The following is an 18,061-nucleotide window of genomic DNA, read 5'->3' on the forward strand; positions in this document are numbered from 1 at the left end:
TCGAGGCAACCGAGAAAAAAAAAGCTGCTAGAGCGGAATGATCGAGAATATTTTTGAAGTCAATTGAGCTGAAAGAAAATCCTAGACAGACTACAAGGCGTCCTGTCGAGCTGGGGAGCGCTGCAATCGCGATAGGATTTTTTTTTTTTTTGTTCGGGAATATCAGAGACAGGCAGGGGGTGGATGACTGTGATGGGACAGAAGAGGCGATGCGGGATCGTGCTGACGGACAAAACATGTCGCTGATTGGAACGGGCGAGCGATCCATTATTTGGTCTTGTTTGGCCAGCCAATGCACGATATCAGGGTCTGCCTTGGAAGCACCGCAACAGCCGCCGCCTTTCGTTCTTATACGACGACCCCAAACGCGTTTTATTCATTCCCCCATTCCTTGACGCCCTCTGTAAGTCCCCTTTGCCTCATCGTCGCCGTCATCCTCGACGCTGACCACGTCGCTTAGTCCCAATCTCTCGTACGATCCCAAGATGTGTGGAATTTTCGGTTACTGCAGCTACTTGAAGGAGAAGGTACGTAAACCTCGTTAATCGATGTCGAGATGGCAAGTTCCACATCGCCATCCGCGACGAGCAAGGCCGCTGGCACTGTCTTGCTCACTGTCTTCTGACTGTGTTCGCAATGTCTGATCTCCGTCCACAACAACATCTGACGCGCTTCCCCCTGACAGACCCGCAAAGAGGTTCTCGAGGTTTTGTGCGCTGGTCTCGCTCGCCAAGAATACCGAGGCTACGACTCAGCTGGTCTGTGCATTGACGGCGACAAGCCTGGTGAGGTCGTCTTCTTCAAGGAGGTTGGCAAGGTTGCAGGTCTCCGCAAGCAAATCAGCGCTACTCCCATCGATGTCGAGAAGACTGCCGTCTCCCAAGTTTCCATCGCCCACACGCGATGGGCCACTCACGGTCCCCCCTCCGTGCGCAACTGCCACCCGATCCGCTCGGATGTGAACTCGGAATTCATTGTTGTCCACAATGGTATCGTCACCAACAGCGGCGAGCTGCGAACCGTCCTCGAGAAGCGCGGTTACAAGTTCGAGACCGAGACTGACACCGAGGCCGTCGCCATCCTCACCAAGTACATCTTTGACCAACACGCCGAAAAGCCTACTTTCAGCAACCTGGTCAAGGCTGTCTTGAAGGAGCTTGAGGGTTCATTCGCCTTCGTCTTCAAGTCCCGCCACTATCCCAATGAGGCTGTGACTGCCCGCCGTGGTTCCCCTCTCCTCATTGGTGTCAAGACCGAGAAGAAACTCAAGGTCGACTTCGTTGACGTTGAATTCGCCGGATCTGATAACACCGAAGCCATCGTCGAGCAAGGTGAGTTTGGAGCTGATGTCGTTTAATCAGTAACTCAAATCTCCGCGTAGCCCCCTCCAACTCGCTCCTGAGCGTGCCCACAGGCAATCCCAAGGTCTTCCGCACTCAATCCCGCGCCTTCATGTCCGAGGATGGCCTTCCTCAACCCATCGAGTTCTTCATCGCGTCTGATGCCGCCGCCATCATCGAGCACACCAAGCGCGTCTTGTACCTCGAGGATGACGACATTGCCCACATCTCTGAGGGCGAACTTCACATCCACCGATTCCGACGAAAAGAGGATGCTGAGCTTACCCCTGCTCAACTTGCCACCACTCGTACCATCGAAACCCTCGAGATCGAGTTGGCTGCCATCATGAAGGGCAAGTTCGACACCTTCATGCAGAAGGAGATCTACGAGCAGCCCGAGTCGGTCGTGAACACTATGCGTGGACGAGTCAACTTCGATGAGCACAAGATCACTCTCGGTGGTCTGAGGGCATATCTTCCCATCATCCGTCGCGGCCGCCGTCTCGTGTTCATCGCTTGCGGTACCAGCTACCATTCCGCCTTGGCTACCCGTGCCATTTTTGAAGAACTCACGGAAATCCCTGTCAGTGTCGAACTTGCCAGCGACTTCCTGGATCGCAAGACTCCCATCTTCCGAGATGACGTTTGTATCTTCGTTTCACAGAGTGGTGAGACTGCCGACACCATCTTGGCTTTGAGGTACTGCGTTGACCGTGGTGCACTTACCATCGGTGTTGTTAACACCGTCGGCTCTACGATCTCTCGTGAGACTCACTGTGGTGTCCACATTAACGCTGGCCCTGAAGTCGGTGTTGCTTCTACCAAGGTACGACGGTCTGTCTTCCCCATTGCTCGCGCATACTGAGCCAATCTTTACAGGCTTACACCTCTCAATACGTTGCCCTCCTCATGATTGCTTTGCAACTCTCCGAGGACCGCATCTCGTTCACTGAACGCCGGCGACAGATTATCGACGCTCTCCACGATCTCCCCGCGATGATCAAGAAGGTTCTGGAACTCGACGCTTCCATCCAACAACTGGCTAGCACTGTCTCCACTAGGCAATCACTCTTGCTCATGGGTCGAGGCTACCAGTATGCTACCTGCTTGGAGGGTGCCCTCAAGATCAAGGAAATCAGTTACATGCACTCAGAAGGTGTGTACCATTTCGAGTTGACCTATTCCGGTTTCTCACCAAGGCGACTGTAGGTATCTTGGCTGGTGAACTTAAGCACGGTCCTCTTGCTCTCATCGACGAGAACATGCCTGTCATCATCATCATGACTCAGGACTCTCTATACCCCAAGGTCCAGTCCGCCTTCGCCCAGATCACTGCTCGAAAGGCCCAGCCCATCGTGCTTTGCAATGAGGGTGATGACGGCATCCCTGCCAACGCCAAGACTATCCGGGTCCCCAAGACGGTCGATGCCTTGCAAGGCTTGCTCAACGTCATTCCTCTCCAGCTTCTCAGCTACCACCTCGCTGTCATGAACGGCTGCGACGTCGATTTCCCCCGTAACCTGTATGTTGTCTCCATTGTTTCTCTGTTACATTGGCTGATATTTTTTCCTTCTTTCTAGTGCCAAGTCTGTTACCGTCGAGTAAGCGCCTCGCGGGAAGTGATCATGGAGGGTTTTTGGTTTTATGGACTGGTGAAAAAACTAAGTGTATCATTACTGTCGCGGACATGTCTTTGTATGTTCGACCCTGGCTTTCTTTCTTCGTTTCGTGGACACTTGATAGGTTTAGACTTTTTAATGATTTCTTTTTGGAATTAATGTTTGCCAGTTCTTCGTACATACATACCTACGTTCGTCATTATAACCCTGCCGAATATAGCCTTCTTCTACCTGGACCCCGTTGCCTGTTTTTGTGATACGATCGACTTCATGTTGAGTAAATCGCTCCTCAGGACAAACGCCGAATGGGTTAATTTCAGCCTACCTCGAGTTGGAGGCTGAAGGATGACTCTAAAGGATTTCGGTACCCTTTTTGAGACTGAGTGACCTCAATATCGACCCGGATTCCTCTTTTCTCCGAACAGCTACTCTACTGGGCTTCTACTCCCGTCATACACTCTGGAGGCGTTTTCACGATGCTGAGCGTAATCCATATTAAAGAAAAGAACCCCTTGAACATCGGGATTCGGATGGTTGATTAGGGATTATTCCCCCTCTGTTATGTAGGACCTATACACTAAAGAGGTGGAGCTTCGTGATATGAGAATAAGATCCAAGACGCTCTATCTTCACTTTTCGAGCTCGGGGTTTGCAAGTCAAAAGCTTCGAACGCCAAATAAGCGCCCGAGGAGAGGAAGCCAAACGGGTTTTACCGAGGAATTCAATTTCCGCCGTACACGCTGCCGGGCATCAGCGCACTGGGACTTTGGTCTGGCACTCGGTTGGCTCTCAGGCTCGGCGGTCTTCTTGCTCTACCACTGCTTGTACTCAATGGGCGTGCCTGCTGTGAAGAGCTGCTGATGCTGGTGAGACATATACTCTCGCTCCCGTGTGTGCCAGATTAGGCAACTCTTAACTCCCAGGCCTTTCGCCGCACCTGAGTTCGGTTCGTCGAACCCTGCTGTTGCTTTGGGTGGCTAATCGCTTCCTTCGATTGGCGTTGTCCCCGACCCTCGAGAATGGCAACTGCACTGCTTAGGCTTACAATCTGACTCGACTGGAGGCAATGGAACGGGCGGCATTCTGCGGCGCTTTGTATACCTGGCAATCCCCCACTTCAATTGCAATGCTTTGGGCGACGATCTTGCAGTCGCGACACAAGGGTTGTGTTTCTGACTCTGTGCCATGTGGGATCGCTTTTCTCTACACCCCGCCACGGAACAAGGAATCGAACAATCTGATCTGGCGCGATCTAGCACATTCGGTGATTCTGGCGCTAATCAAGGTGGACCCATACAACTACAACGGCTGTCCATTCGTGACTAAACTCAATGGCAGCCAGGGAAATGGGAACCCTGAGCTTAAGGTTCCAGTGACAAATAAAAGGAAGAGGCTTCCTATTACGAACTTCAATTCACTTCCATTCTTCGTCGCCATTTTGGGTCGCTGCGCTGGCCCAAGCACGTCTAAAAAGGATTGAACCGCGACTCACTCACTCCTTTAGGCCCTCTTGAGCAGGTGTTAGGCGTGCCTTTCAGCCTTTTGCCGTCATCACCTTATACCCCGCGCAATCATCAGTACTCTCCCGCAACCATGGTCGACTGGCAGTCTCCAGAGCAGATGCAGAGGCAGGCGATGGCCTTCACCAACCTCAACCACGCCCTCTTTGGGTTGTATCTGTACGTGTCCACGTCTCGCGCTCCGCCCGTCATCCACCGTTGACGATGATTTCTGTCTAGGTATGAATGGTTTCTGTCCCTCCAATTTGACATCGCCTTCGTGAGAGGGAAGCGAAAGTTCCGCTGGCCTATGGTGTGTCCCCTCTGAACCTTTTGGCGCTGAGCGCAGCGCCCATCATCCTCTTGCACCCACACCGATACCTGCTCCCATCAGATATTTTACTTCGCCAACCGTTATCTACTCCTATTCGCAATGATCGGCATGTCAGTTTGGTCATTTCCTCTCGTCCAAATGGCTGTGAACTTACCAAACTCGTTACAGAATCATCTCATTAGATGTCGTATCGTAAGTCTCACTCACCAAACGTCACCTTGTGGTCCTTGTTGTTGACGAGGCTGTAGGGAGATCAACTGTCAAGCACTGTACACATTTAACCAAATTGCGGGGGACGCTGCCGTTGGACTGGCGAGCATTAATCTTGCAATTAGAACGTAAGTCTCTTGGATATTTGACGAAAGCCCAAGGCTGACTAGGGGCCAAGGGTTGCGATTTGGTCTCACAACCGCTGGATTATCTTTGGCCTGGTTCTGATAATCCTGGGACACTGGTCACTAATTCTCCAAGGAGTCCAATTGAAGGCATCTTGGGTCGATGGCGTTGGGTGCGTTATTACGGAGACGAACAACAAGATCCTTGCTGCCATCTTCATCTACTCCATGTGCTTTGACCTAATCACCTTGTTGATCAACACATACAAGTTGTTGGGTCTGAGTAGCAGAGTATCTCGCGGCTTGGGTACCAGTCGGCTGTCTCAAATGATTTTCGAGGATGGCCTAATCTTCTTCTTCATCGCGTAAGTTTAGGCGCTTAACCCGCTTCACACCATAACTGATTAAATGCACGTCTGTAGATTCATCGCGAACCTGACCGCGACGGTTTTTATGGTGCTCAATCTTAGCCAGATCATGAGCGTCATTTTCAATGTTCCTGCAGCAGTCTTCAGCACGGTAAGTTCCTTCGTAGTGGGCCCAGTTGTTGCTCGCTTACAATTTGTTTCTAGATCGTTGCTTGTCGTGCAGTCCGAAGATTAACCAACTTCAACCTCAAAGGAAATGGGGTTGTAGAAATCTAGTGAGTCTCTGGACGTAAATGGCTTCGTTTCGGACCTTCTGACCATTCACGTCGACAGTACATCGGGTACCCAATCCTCAAATGCACAAGCAAACCGGACTGGGCGACCTCCGACAGCGACAGCACATCATATCACCAAGGGTGGGATCAAGTCCGATGGTGTTCATGTTCAGGTACTTAACTCATTCGATTTCTTTTTCATAGACGTACCAGCTTATACGGTCGGTTGGTAGATGGAAACCTTCTCACACGTCGAGAACGACGACTCGTACGAGCAAGCTGGCAATGGGAAGAGACGAGCGGACAGTGAGACTGACGTGGAAGTGGACTTGGAAGCAGCAAAAGGGTCGAGGCTTTGAGCCTCCTTTGACCGCGTATGTAATTCGGGATATCGGTCCTAATCTCCCAACCAGACGACAAAGTGTTCGCACTTCTCACTCCTTCGAGCCCAGACTGCAACGAATGCATCCGCGTTATGGACCTTCACTACATTCCTTCGAACATATCTTCTATCCTTTATCTAACCTCTAGCTCATTCCCTTCGAGAAACCGTTCCTTTTACTACTCGTGTATATTAGACTCGTATGTACGTACACGTATCTTGGTGAGTTAAACCCTTCGCCATTGAAGATGCTCGTGAAATTCAGGGTGAGATGAGGCGTCCGATTATACCGTCGAATCGAAGTTACCAAGCCTGACGAGTTCTGATTTCATGGTTACGAAAACGACCTTGAAAAGCAGTGAGAACCTTACAAATCTTCTATCTTTGCTTCGGATGCACCTCCGGCTTGGAATCTGCATATTGCCCACTCAACACCTATTCAAGCTCGTAGAAACCTGTTAAATGATCCAGTATTAGCTATGCGCGCAACGGACCACATACATGAGCGGTAAAGTACGGTGGGGTCTGCTTGTGTATGCATACAATCTCATGGGACTCCATAGCCAACCGGCGGAGAAGCCCTTGGGCAACGGTACAGCTGAGGGCTTCGCAAAAGGATTTTTATCAAACAATGGTTCGAATAGTGCACATCTCACACTTTCTGCTAAATTTTCAAAACGATTTTCGCGGTCCCTTTCCGACCATTCGCAAGAAGCACCTACGGCACGCGGTTAAACGTGCGGTGTGCAAGAAAGATTGTAAGTGTTGCGTAACCTGGAAAATCGGACTGACTGGTTTGGAGACAACAAAGGAAGCCTCAACTGAGAAGAAAATGCCGGCACGAGTTTCCGTAATGGCGCTGTTTCTGTATGTATGGGTTTTCGTGGGCTCTTCAGTAAGAAGCGCTGTTCGGCCTGTTGCGAAGTCTGGTGTAAGTTGGGGCCTACAGACTTACCTCAACCTTTGGAACAAGCATTCTTCTCGACTGTATACGAACCCGTGCCGCGCATCGGACAAGGCCACTATAGCTACCGATGTGCTTAATAGTGGGCGGTGAAGTGTTATTCTATGGGCGGCGGTTGACGATACTATACGGGGTGTTTGACGCCCTCTTCAGCGTACGGCCCGACCTGATGGAGCGCTTCCGAAACGAACGCCCACTTCAACTTGTGTGTAAAAACACCTCACCGCGGCCTGTATTAATTTCATCAGCTGATTCTTGTCATTGGGCAACGTTGGGAGCTGGGACAACGCTCTCCGTCGGAGTGCGGGACGGTGAAATAGACGCCCGCGCCAATCCAATGTCCGAGTCCACGGAGTTCATCGAGCTTGTGACAGCTTTTGATGCAGCTTTTCCCGGAGTCGGGTAGCCTTAAAAGTCTCGTTTCGTATTGCAAAATTGCGGTGTGAGTGATTGAGGGGCTGACTACGTTGCTGAGGGAAAGGCAGGGCTGAAGGGTGGGATCTCTGAGGCCAGGGAGTTTTGACTGAAGAAGCGTCCGCATCAGCCCCTCGCTCTGGTGGCTGACTGGTTACTGGTGGCGCTCTCAATTGCTCTAGTGAAAACGCAAATCTTGTCCTGCTAAACGATTTACAGTAAGTAGTGGCCCTGATTGGAATGTGGCTGCCAGAAGTGACAAGGACGTGACTCCAAGCACGAGCTCCATCGTTCCACTTCCATGTGCCCCTTGTACTACTTACCACGCCTGTGAACTCAAAGGGCTATTTTGGTTGGGGGTACCCAATCTTGAGGTTCCGATACAATGAGTGGACCTGGAGCGATCACTCCACAGTTCTCGTCCGTCACGGCTCTACCACTGCACGACATCCTTTGCGCACTGTTTTCCGTGTCAACTTGACGTACTGGTGTTGTTTTCCCCGGTTGTAAGCACCATGGTTGTCGATTGGAACGGCTTGTACACAGCAGGTAATTATTAGTGGAGTGAATGAACTCCACTCAGAAGGCACCTCCACTCGTACACCTCGGCTCGCGAGAGAGGTTATTTGAAGACTAGCGCCCATGGGGAAAGGTTCTCGCGTTTCGGAGTGGTGGATCCTCTGGCCTGGGCGCTTGAAAGGACCTTGGGCACTCTCCAGGAGGCTGGGACTCGCTTACTCGCTTCACCATCCCAATGAAGGAACTTCTTGGTATCCTCGCAAAGCGAAGCAACTCGTGCCCTTATTGGGCAGATAGAGATAGTAGTCCAGTCAGACAAGGAACTAATACGATGCCCAACGGCTAATCAAGCTGTGATAAAGCGCTTCTAGGTTATGTTATCGAGCATCGGTTAATCTTTCCTACTAACGATGGAATACGACGAAGTGGCCAACGAGGGCCGACCACGCTGGTGAAACGCTTCCTTGAAACCCGCAAATCTCAAAGATTCCGTGTTTCCCTTGTGACTGGGCCCTGCGCTTCGAAAAGTGATAACCACGACGGCGTCGGGTCCATATGCATCCAAAGATAGATTGCGCCAAATCTTATCAAACCCGGGGAATTCAAAGACAGTGACGGGTATGTCAGAGGTCGACTTCCCTACTTCCATCTTCCAGGTCTGCTAGCACACAAGCCCCAAGTGACCGAGAAGACGGCTTTAAACGCCCTTATTTTAGTGAATAGCGGGAACAAAGAGGCCCCCCTGCAAATCAAGTGAGTATGGTCGCTTTTCTTAACTCCCCTCCCAGGCCCAGTACTCTGGGCTTCATGATGTCGTGATTCAAAGGTGGTTCAAAGACTTCACAGGGCCCTCCACTGCCTATCATCGGAGGGAAACCTTTAAACCGCAATATTTTGGTCTCACGGAATGTCTTCTTGTCAAGCCTCTGCTATTTGGACGCATCGATGTCTCTTCCTGATTAGGAAAAGGCTCTCGTATTACAGAATTAAAGGCTGATTTCGTCTCTCGAGACCGTGATACGTGCTTTTGACGCCAGACAGGTTAAATTCGTTCTATGTACTCCAATGTTCTGTTCCTTGAGTAGTTCTGTTGTTTCGAAGAGATGCTGCAGAACGTGGGCTTCGGAATAGCAGGTTGCTGGGATGTTGACCAGCCGGCTCCCGGATTCCTTGTGTGCGTCCTCTGTGATTGAGCTCAGTTAGTTGCTGGACAAAGTGGAGCAAACCCTCGCACTAGGCCAAAAAGGGGGACTTGAAAGAAAAAGGCTACGTACTATGCGCTTAAATTCTAAGATATGCGATGAATGAGTGCGGCGCCTTTTCTCTGAAACGTGGCCTAGTCCGCCGAAGGGACCATCTATCCTGGCCACGCGCCGTCCCGGTGCGAGTACAGTGAGGCCCACAACCTCGGACCCTGAGGCGAACGCCTTTCGGGGATATCTAGGCATTCAGTTAAGCGCTACTCACTGTTCGCCTATCACAAGTTATGATGCCACCTCGTACCGGCATAATTACAGGGACCAGTCTCCGTGGAGGCGCAGATGACGATTGGAGGAGAATGGGACTTGAGGCACTGAATTGTAGTCAAGGCCTGGCGCCCAGACAGAGTGCAAGTGCGTAAGAATTCAAAATAGGGTGCTTGTTACGATCATGATACCGAGTAAACGGAAAGAAGATAGCGACCCGGGAGGTTAACTGGATTGATTCCGTCTCTTCCCATCTGCCTCCCATCAGAAAGAGGGAAGTCAAACAGTATCATGGTCTAGCCTAGTACTGGGCCGCATCAGGTTCCAGAAGGAGAGGTGCGCGGTGCAAGAGGTCTTTTGAAAGCACCGCGAGTGAGAAGAGGCGCATCGAGGAATTTTGGGGAGTATACGGCTTTAAGATAAGGATTTCAGCGAAATGCCGCCGGAGGACGGCAGGTACTAGGAGAAAGGTTTAATCCAGCGCCCTACATACATACAGTCATACGTATTGGAAGGTTCCGCGGGTTCTAGGGAGTGTATACAGATCGACCCCCGTTGATATATGAGCTCGAGAATTCGAAGCATGATGGCTGGTGTGTGGACATGGAGTATCAGACGCTCGCTAGGCAACCCTCCGCAGACAGAAGACGAGTATGGGAGATTCCTTGTCCGCTCTTGAAACGTTGGGAGAGTCGGGACAGAGGTTCAGGAACGCATAGAGAAGCAACCCTGGGATCGGTGACATACTGCACACATTGTAAGGAAAGCATGGCACTCGGATCCTCCGCGGTAAATCTTCTGCGTTAAAAGCACCCAAATTCCCAACAACGAAGGAGTGTACGTTAGCTTTAACATTTGAATCTAAAGAGAAAGACATCCTGGTCAGCCTCTCAGCTGCCCGTCAGCATTGAGCACCATGGATGACTATAACTGCGATGCCTAACGATGTGTGAGTTGCTATGGTCTGCAATGTCGTCCCCTCGACATGGGAGGTTGGGTGGAAGGTAACTGCCATCTTGGCAAATAGATCGGAGTCCTCGAAAACCAGATCGAGCTGCGAATCTGGTTCCGTGGCCAGACGGAGGAGTATCCCCGGATTGGGTGCTAATCTCCCACGCTCGATTAAACAGCCGTGGTCGTCGAGGATGTTGTCCAGAGGTCTTCGTCTTCGCGCTCCCGTTCCATAGCCTTGAGACTGGTTTCTTGAACTCTGCAGTGACGATCTCGAAGGAGCTTGCTTCATATCGCCATGGCTTCTTTCACCTCGGGCCAGAAGCCTATCTGGCCAGTGCTGGTTTAAATTGTAAGCCCAGTTGGGCGGTTGATCTGCCAAAGAGAGGACGGCCAAAAGAGTACTATCATGGGACGATCTTTTCTGGCCTAAAAGTCCCTGTATCTCCACACCGAGGAGGTCAGAAAAGGCTGACACGAATTTTGGAACAGCGGGCTCCTGACATTTTTCTGTATCTTCTCAGGGAGAAGCCTCATCTCTAATCGGCAAGTCACGTCCGTTAAAATCCACCCACAGGGATCTATATAAACCTCCGCACTCCGCTTTTTGGACCTCCCCCCAGTGTTCCCCCCCTCCCGTCCTGCGCTGCCCGCCCTCGTACCCCGCCCTCGCCGTTCACAATGGTCGACTGGATGTCCCCCGAGACGATCGTCAGCAATGCTGGTGAGCCCGTGTCCACCGTCCTCAACAACGCGCACCGCTAACACCCTCATTAGACTCGTTCGCCAAATTCATGCATGCGCTGTTAGGGCTCTACATGTACGTTCGTCGGCCTAGGCGATCCAGCCAAAACCAAGCTAAATCATCTGCAGTTGGGAATGGTTCACATCGCTCCGCTTTGACTGGCAGTTCGTCGTCGGGAAGAAGCCGTTCCGGTGGCCCTTGGTGCGTATCCAGCGTGATTTCACCCGCCGTACGCGTCTAACAGACGACCAGATCTTCTACTTCTTGAACCGTTACTGCCTTCTATTCGCATTGATTGGAATGTACGCCCAAGTCGCCCTTGTCCTCGAGATTATTGCTCATTTCTCGTACCAGAGCCATCGCCTTGAACGTGAAAACGTTAGTTTCTGACGTCGCTCTATCAAGCTGAAAGGTCACTGACGACGCCATTAGCGAGATCAACTGCCAGGGGCTGTACACCTTCAATCAGGTATGTCGTCCATTTGCTCTGGTCGGTATCTGTGCTCAAGCGACACTAGTGCTTTGGAAACGCATCTATTGGACTCGCCAGTATCAACCTTTCCCTCAGGACGTAAGTAAGCACCCACCCAGCCTCAAGCTTCAATTCACCGCTCGTCCATAGAATTGCGGTGTGGTCTCAAGCTTGGTACATCTGGGTTCCCCTAGTTGCTATCATCTTGGGACACTGGTCACTTCTCCTCCACGGTCCGTTGCCATCGCACCGTCCCAACATCCTCTTCCTCACCTTCCCATAGGTATTCTTCTCAAAGCCGCATGGATCGAAGGACAGGGCTGTGTGATCACAGACACCAACAGCAAACTGTTGGCCGCGACATTCATCTACACGATGAGCTTTGACTTCCTCGTCCTTGCATTGACGGCCTTCAAGTTGTTCACCCCCTCGAATGGCCGGTCACGGCTGGTGGAACTCATCTTCAATGACGGTCTTATTTATTTCCTCATTGCGTGAGTACTCTCGAGTTGAGAGCTTCGTCAATTTCGACTGAAATATGGTTTCTTCAGCTTCCTTGCCAACCTTCTGGCGACTGTAAGGCGGCTGTTTTCCTCTTACCATAAGAAACTAACGCGTATCACAGATCTTCATGCTTCTGAACCTCAACCCTGTCATGTCTATCATTGCCAATGTCCCTGCTGCAATCGCTTGCACGGTGAGTTATTCGTGTCACCAACTGACACCTCGAGCTGACCGAAGGTTGTAGATCGTCGCATGCCGCGTAGTCCGTCGGTTAAGTCAGTTTACTTCGACTGGTGCAGAGCGATTCGCGTACGTTTCTCTGCCACGTACAATGGACGCCCCATTGACGCACCGTGTTCTCTTCCTAGTGCCAGCACTCAACATTCGACACTGGCTTTCCGTTCTCAAGCAAACTCTCAAAATCGTCCTGGGCCGAAGCTATCTAATAAGGTTGTGATGAACGACGGTGTCGACGTCCATGTCCAGGTAAATTCAGAATGGTTGGATCGAAATTGGTGATGAACCGGCCTTTGTTCGTAGATGGAAACCTTTGAGAGCCCACCCGACAAGTACGTCGAATACGATGCCGCGGGTAATATTCGGCGTGGGGATAGCTACGACCCCGAGACCCAGGAAATCAGCAAGGAGTTCAAGAGACCACCTTATTAGCGGTCCAACTCCCATACCCCTAGCAATCTCTTCCAGGCAGAGCTAGTGCCCATGGAGCTATCCACTACCTTTCAACTTTCGGATTTTCATCTGCAACTTACGGTCTCTTCTTGCATAACATCGCATCGCACTCCTTTCCCGCTTCGCACTCACTTTTCCACCACCTCGACGGTTACTTCCCCAAGGGACCCACCGTTTTCTTAGAGCCTCGCCTACGCCGCCACTCTTTCGCCTAAATCCGCTCCGCGGCCAGTATTCTCGTTGGCATTTATCGAGCGCGTGAATCATCTGCAGTCTGTGGAGGGACGGTCGGAATCCCCATGATTTCGCCTCCTCTCACAGTCATTAGTTATTCAGCTTCTCATAGAGACAGGCGCGGATGCGAGGGGAAAAGGATTCTGGACCATCACTTGCTTTCCTCGTTACTTTGGAACGGTAATCGTATGGCTATATCTCTATCTTTCCTCGTAAATAGATTTTTTCCGGTGTACAATAGTCAGGAAGGTCTTGGTTCACGGATAATGATACCTGTGGAAACATTTTGTACTATTAGATGGCATATTAGAAGGTTAGCTGGTCGAGCTCCGCGCAACTGTCAGCCATTTCGGTGTTCATTCACGCCGAGGAAGCTGGGTCGTTTAGGTTAAATGATAACGGCAATGCATACGAATGTGGAAAAGAGTTGAAAAGACATGAGAACCCACCACAGAGGACTTGCCAGGGCCAACGCGAAGATTGAGCTGCCGGTCACTCGACTACGACTCGGACACGTGCATCATAACTCGATGTCAATGACGACCTGTAGGGCTGACATTTCTGGCTTCATAAGTATGGGGGATATTGTAATAAATACTTTAGACAGTCAGCGCCGATCACAACGCTGCTTCGAGAAAGATAGATGATGGCCCATGGAGCTCTAACTTTAGCAAGGACAATACTTCGAACTATGGGTATACTTACGCTGCTGTCCCACATGTCTCCACACAATTAGAAGTCCGCCAGGGTGTGTCTCCATGGATCCTGTCAATCCAGTTGTCTAAGAGCCCAGTCAAATGGAAGTCGAGGTTTGCGGTTACGACTTCCAGGGAGACAAAGTTTGGAGATCGAGAACTCGGAGGTTAGATTGGAGACCCAGAAACATGAGGTCAAACGGATGGAAGAAGATAAGCTGCGTGGTCTTGGGTCTACAGTGGGTTCTCCATGTCAGCCATGGAAAAGTGTGTCAGGTTAAAGTTAGATGAATGTTTACAGGGGATTAAAGCGGTTTGGTGGAACGAGTGGGTATGAGGCGTGTTGATGTCTGATTGAGAAGCACAGAGTTATAACGGTCACGGTCGGACATTAATCAAATTGATCTTAAGTGTTCAAAATCTTTCTTAAGTGTCCAAAATCCTTACTAAGTGTCCGGATTCCTCCTTACGTATCAGGTGTGTGCGTAAATTCTTAAGTACTCAAAATATGCTAAAGAGGCCCATTTCTCTTAATACTTCGGATTGATCTAAACTTCTCACATTGATCTTAACTACTCAAATTGATCCTAACTTACCAGAATCCTTAAGTCACCATTATATGTTCCAATCTCTTGAGTGAAGATCCTCAGAGAAAAGTTTATACCTGACAATCTGTTCCGAGTCAAACAAAAGTCTGCGAGTCCAGTCTCTCTGACCAATGTCAGTTCAGGTCACGTGACCTGTAGCGGTCCGCCAACTCTGGGCCTCAATATGAGCCAAACGCGTCGGTTCGCCGACGCGACGACGAGCGCTATGCGCGTCCGGGGGACTCGAGAGTTTCATAAAAAATGGAGAAATACTTACTCTTACCTATGCGCAAAAGAGCGCCCAGAGTCACTAGACGAATAGTAAGTTTAGAAAATGTTCATTAAATCGCTAAAATATTACAATCCAGCCCCTATTAAACGAACTGAAAGCGATGTAACACTTTCCTGTGCAGCAATAGAAACAAAGTCTATTAGCACGAGTGCCCACAGTATGTAACTGGGCTCTCCGAAGATCACAAGCCCCCCGGTACACGTTTGGGTGGTGGATCCAAAATGGATCCTCCCTGTACGGTACGCCGGAGTTCCATGGATGGATTCTCCCATAGGGAAGGACAGGGGTAACCCCCGGGTAGCCGGACACCTACCCTTACCCCCACCCCCCAAAACCCCTACCCCTGACTGAGGGGTAGGGGTAGTACCCTTACCCCCAACCCTGGGGGTTTTGACCAAGGGTTTTAATCATTTTGGCACTAACAATTACTTACAGTTGTCTATATGTATATTTTTATGTGTTTTATTGCACATACAGCAGTTATTTAGTAGAAAATATACATAGATGCTGAAATAAATGGGTTTTGATTGATTTTTATCAAAACCCTTACCCCCGACCGGGGGTAGGGGTTTGGCCAAGGGTAGCTGGAGACCTACCCTTACCCCTACCCCCGCTCTACCCTTGGCCTCTACCCCGGGGGTTTTAAAACCCCTTGACCATCCCTATTCTCCCATCACGCGCGGCGAGCCTGCCCTAAAGTACGTTAGGCGCGCACCTATAATATCTATAAGCTCGCTCTTCTTGCAATAACCACAACCCATTCAGCGAATCATATCACCAGATAAATGTATATACATGAGATAGATAGCACATTGAATGAAATAAAAATGGAAAAAATGGCAAAAGTATATTAGAGACTAGAATTCAGCGCTGAATTCGACATTTTGACACACAACTTGCTTATTCGTGCTGAGGGCGTGCATGCTGGGCTGCGACAGAGGCTTCTAAACTCATTCTATCGAGATGGGGAACAAGCCGACGTGAATGTCTACCAATGTAAGTGACTGTTTTCCGGATCCGATCCGTACCAGTTACTTAAATGCTGCACTGCTCAGACTTCTTCGAGGACCCTACCTTCTATCAAGAGGTTTCGAAGCCTTCACCAGCTTCGGGCGTCGCATCTGACGAGCTCTTTGGTGTCCCTAGTGAGTCTGAGATCGAAGAAAAACCTTATCCTTTGGTGTGGGGAGCGGAAGCACCCTTCTGAAGTGGTGATTCGCTTCAATGGCATGCTCAGTGTAAGGCGCCGCTCGACTTGGCGCCTTCCCAAGTCTCACGTATGCCTTTATTTGTCTTTACCTTCGGTTTGTTTATCCTTTCCTTCCTTCTATTTGTCTATGCCTTCTCCTATGCCGAATTCCTATTTCTTTCTCCTCATCGTACCTAGGTAGTTCTAGAGTACATAAGTAGGTAGTCTAGTATATAAAGGGTTCAACCCCCGTTGTACGTAGCTAGTCTCTTTCAACACGACACTTTAACCCACTCAAGCCAACGTGTTTGTCTGAGGCTCTGGTGTGCCGCGACTTATCTCGCGTCACACTCAGCCACCCGTCTACCCGGACTGATATGAAACATCTCACTATTTACGCGTTCTGCCATTATGTCTATGGCGTCTCAAAGGCTACTCTTGTATTTGCCGATATCCAGGATAAGCTTTCTGTCGCGAAGAGCGAACACTAAACCAAACCAAACCTTAAAACCAGAGCGGAAGTGTTACGAATTCCGCCCCTATCTTTTCTCTTCGCGTCCTTTCTCTATCACATGACTCTTTTTCTTGTTCACATGATCTCTTTCTTTATCTCGTGACTGTTTTATCAGTTAATTCTTCTTACTGCTGCGGCGCAGCCTTCTTTGACTCTTTATGACTCCTTCTTGCTGCGGCGCAGCCACCCTCTATTGTTCTCTAATTTATCTCTGCTGCGCTCCGCAGTAACCTGTGCTCGCGCAGCCTTCTTCTCTGACTTCTCTTGACTCATATTCAACGTAGCTAGATAGGTATATAAGCTCTGCAGATACCTCTCTTGTTCCTTAGCTAGTTCTCGTGAATCATACCCACTTCTCCTCTTCTCTCGAACTCGCTCTAGTCGTCTTAAGACAATACCTCTTGTGAGGCACTCTTAGACGCCTATACCCTCGAACTCGCCTCGGAACCACGACTCTACGGTCGACGTGCATGCTCACTTGAGTTCGCGTCCCTTGACCGTAACAGGAAGTGCCAGAGAGCTGAGAGCGACGAGAGAGATGAGAGCGATGAGCGACAAGTTAGACCAGAAAGCTATGTCGATGTATTGACGAAGAGGTCAAGCTGAGGAAATACAGAGCAGACTACCTAGCTTATATACCTATTCTACAGTCTACATAGCCGCGATGAGTCAAAATGACGAACAAATGGCGAAACCGTAAACGTCGAAGAACAATAAGAAAGGTCATGAGGCTGCGTGAAGGCTGCGCGAAGAACAAGGACGAAACAATAATGGAACAAGAGAACGTCAAAATGAGTCAAGAGGCAGTGCGTAACAATAAGGACAATGGAAGTGGGGCGAAGGGCAATACGAGGCAGTGTTCCATGAATGAAAGAGTCCATAGAGGAAATAAAGAAGCGAAGGAATAGGGGCAAGTGAAACGATAAGATGCGAGACAGATCAGATAAGATAAAGTGAAAAATAGGGGCTGTACCGGCTGTTCACGACACTTTCCTTTTCTATGCATGTATGAATAACACATTTTGACGCTAACTCTACAGGTACAGGACCTGCGACTTTCACCCAAGGTAATCAGGACAAGGATGTTTACCTTTTATTCGACGTCATGACCCACACAGAGCACAAGTAAGATAAGCGACGGCTGTCAAGTGAATACTTCTCATTTACATTTTCCTTAGGGCCTCGGGAATCGGTGATTTCGGAGAGGAGGGTATCAACAAGTTTGTTGAGGAACATGTCTGCCAGGAGGTCTGTCTCTTGCTGGGCTTTGATAAACAGTTCCCCCTCACCCCTGTCACATCGTACGAGAAGTACTCCGAGTCCGAAGAGGAGGGTAGCGATCCGACGAACAGAACTTCGAAATTAGCGTCTGACTTCATCTAGAATCACTCAAAACACTTTGCACTGCAATTAAACACTACCTTATCTCTACCCCAACTCATTAGATAGCAAAAACTCATACAAGATGTTCTTAGCACTCTCCAAATGATCGAATCTTTGTTCTACTGTAACCCCAATGCACGCACACAGATAGCTAGCTGAGAATGTTGCCTGGATACGGAGTGTAGAGCTAGACTTGTCACTTGATTGTTTACCATCTCCTGCATGAACGAAGCATTTCCAATTCGAATTTCTTATATATACGTAGTCTATAGTATACCTACATTTGTCCT

The 18,061-nt window shown here is 49.8% G+C and overlaps 6 protein-coding genes across 6 annotated transcripts; all 6 read left to right on the forward strand.

The window, feature by feature from the left end:
- Positions 1-343: 343 nt before the first annotated feature.
- Positions 344-3,194, forward strand: CC1G_02524 (L-glutamine D-fructose 6-phosphate amidotansferase). Its single transcript, XM_001832210.2, has 7 exons — positions 344-403; positions 461-527; positions 686-1,331; positions 1,382-2,166; positions 2,220-2,496; positions 2,550-2,862; positions 2,921-3,194. Exons 2-7 carry the CDS (start codon positions 486-488, stop codon positions 2,943-2,945), a joined length of 2,088 nt encoding a protein of 695 aa, XP_001832262.1. The 5' UTR covers positions 344-403; positions 461-485; the 3' UTR covers positions 2,946-3,194.
- Positions 3,195-4,552: 1,358 nt separating this feature from the next.
- On the forward strand, positions 4,553-6,381 carry CC1G_02525 (hypothetical protein; the record flags this gene model as incomplete). Its single annotated transcript, XM_001832211.2, has 10 exons — positions 4,553-4,638; positions 4,699-4,771; positions 4,853-4,902; positions 4,961-4,984; positions 5,041-5,130; positions 5,181-5,492; positions 5,550-5,646; positions 5,700-5,770; positions 5,829-5,943; positions 6,004-6,381. 10 exons carry the CDS (start codon positions 4,553-4,555, stop codon positions 6,127-6,129), a joined length of 1,044 nt encoding a protein of 347 aa, XP_001832263.1. The 3' UTR covers positions 6,130-6,381.
- A 4,766-nt stretch (positions 6,382-11,147) lies between these two features.
- CC1G_02527 (hypothetical protein) lies at positions 11,148-12,856 on the forward strand (the record flags this gene model as incomplete). Its single annotated transcript, XM_001832213.1, has 14 exons — positions 11,148-11,190; positions 11,244-11,286; positions 11,340-11,412; positions 11,464-11,513; positions 11,566-11,589; positions 11,644-11,680; positions 11,730-11,782; positions 11,834-11,916; positions 11,967-12,177; positions 12,235-12,259; positions 12,309-12,380; positions 12,432-12,496; positions 12,556-12,673; positions 12,728-12,856. 14 exons carry the CDS (start codon positions 11,148-11,150, stop codon positions 12,854-12,856), a joined length of 1,026 nt encoding a protein of 341 aa, XP_001832265.1.
- Positions 12,857-14,065: 1,209 nt separating this feature from the next.
- CC1G_02528 (hypothetical protein) lies at positions 14,066-14,828 on the forward strand (the record flags this gene model as incomplete). Its single annotated transcript, XM_001832214.2, has 5 exons — positions 14,066-14,073; positions 14,108-14,133; positions 14,238-14,283; positions 14,553-14,714; positions 14,807-14,828. The coding sequence occupies 5 exons, from the start codon at positions 14,066-14,068 to the stop codon at positions 14,826-14,828; spliced, it is 264 nt and encodes an 87-aa protein (XP_001832266.2).
- A 693-nt stretch (positions 14,829-15,521) lies between these two features.
- Positions 15,522-15,892, forward strand: CC1G_15168 (hypothetical protein; the record flags this gene model as incomplete). The annotated part of the gene is made up of 3 exons (XM_002910483.1): positions 15,522-15,530; positions 15,624-15,681; positions 15,741-15,892. The coding sequence occupies 3 exons, from the start codon at positions 15,522-15,524 to the stop codon at positions 15,890-15,892; spliced, it is 219 nt and encodes a 72-aa protein (XP_002910529.1).
- Positions 15,893-17,493: 1,601 nt separating this feature from the next.
- On the forward strand, positions 17,494-17,771 carry CC1G_02529 (atypical/Alpha protein kinase; the record flags this gene model as incomplete). The annotated part of the gene is made up of 2 exons (XM_001832215.1): positions 17,494-17,513; positions 17,567-17,771. 2 exons carry the CDS (start codon positions 17,494-17,496, stop codon positions 17,769-17,771), a joined length of 225 nt encoding a protein of 74 aa, XP_001832267.1.
- Positions 17,772-18,061: the final 290 nt, after the last annotated feature.

This window comes from Coprinopsis cinerea (genome assembly GCF_000182895.1).
Source record: "Coprinopsis cinerea okayama7#130 chromosome 9 map unlocalized cont3.9, whole genome shotgun sequence".
Lineage (NCBI taxonomy): Eukaryota > Fungi > Basidiomycota > Agaricomycetes > Agaricales > Psathyrellaceae > Coprinopsis > Coprinopsis cinerea.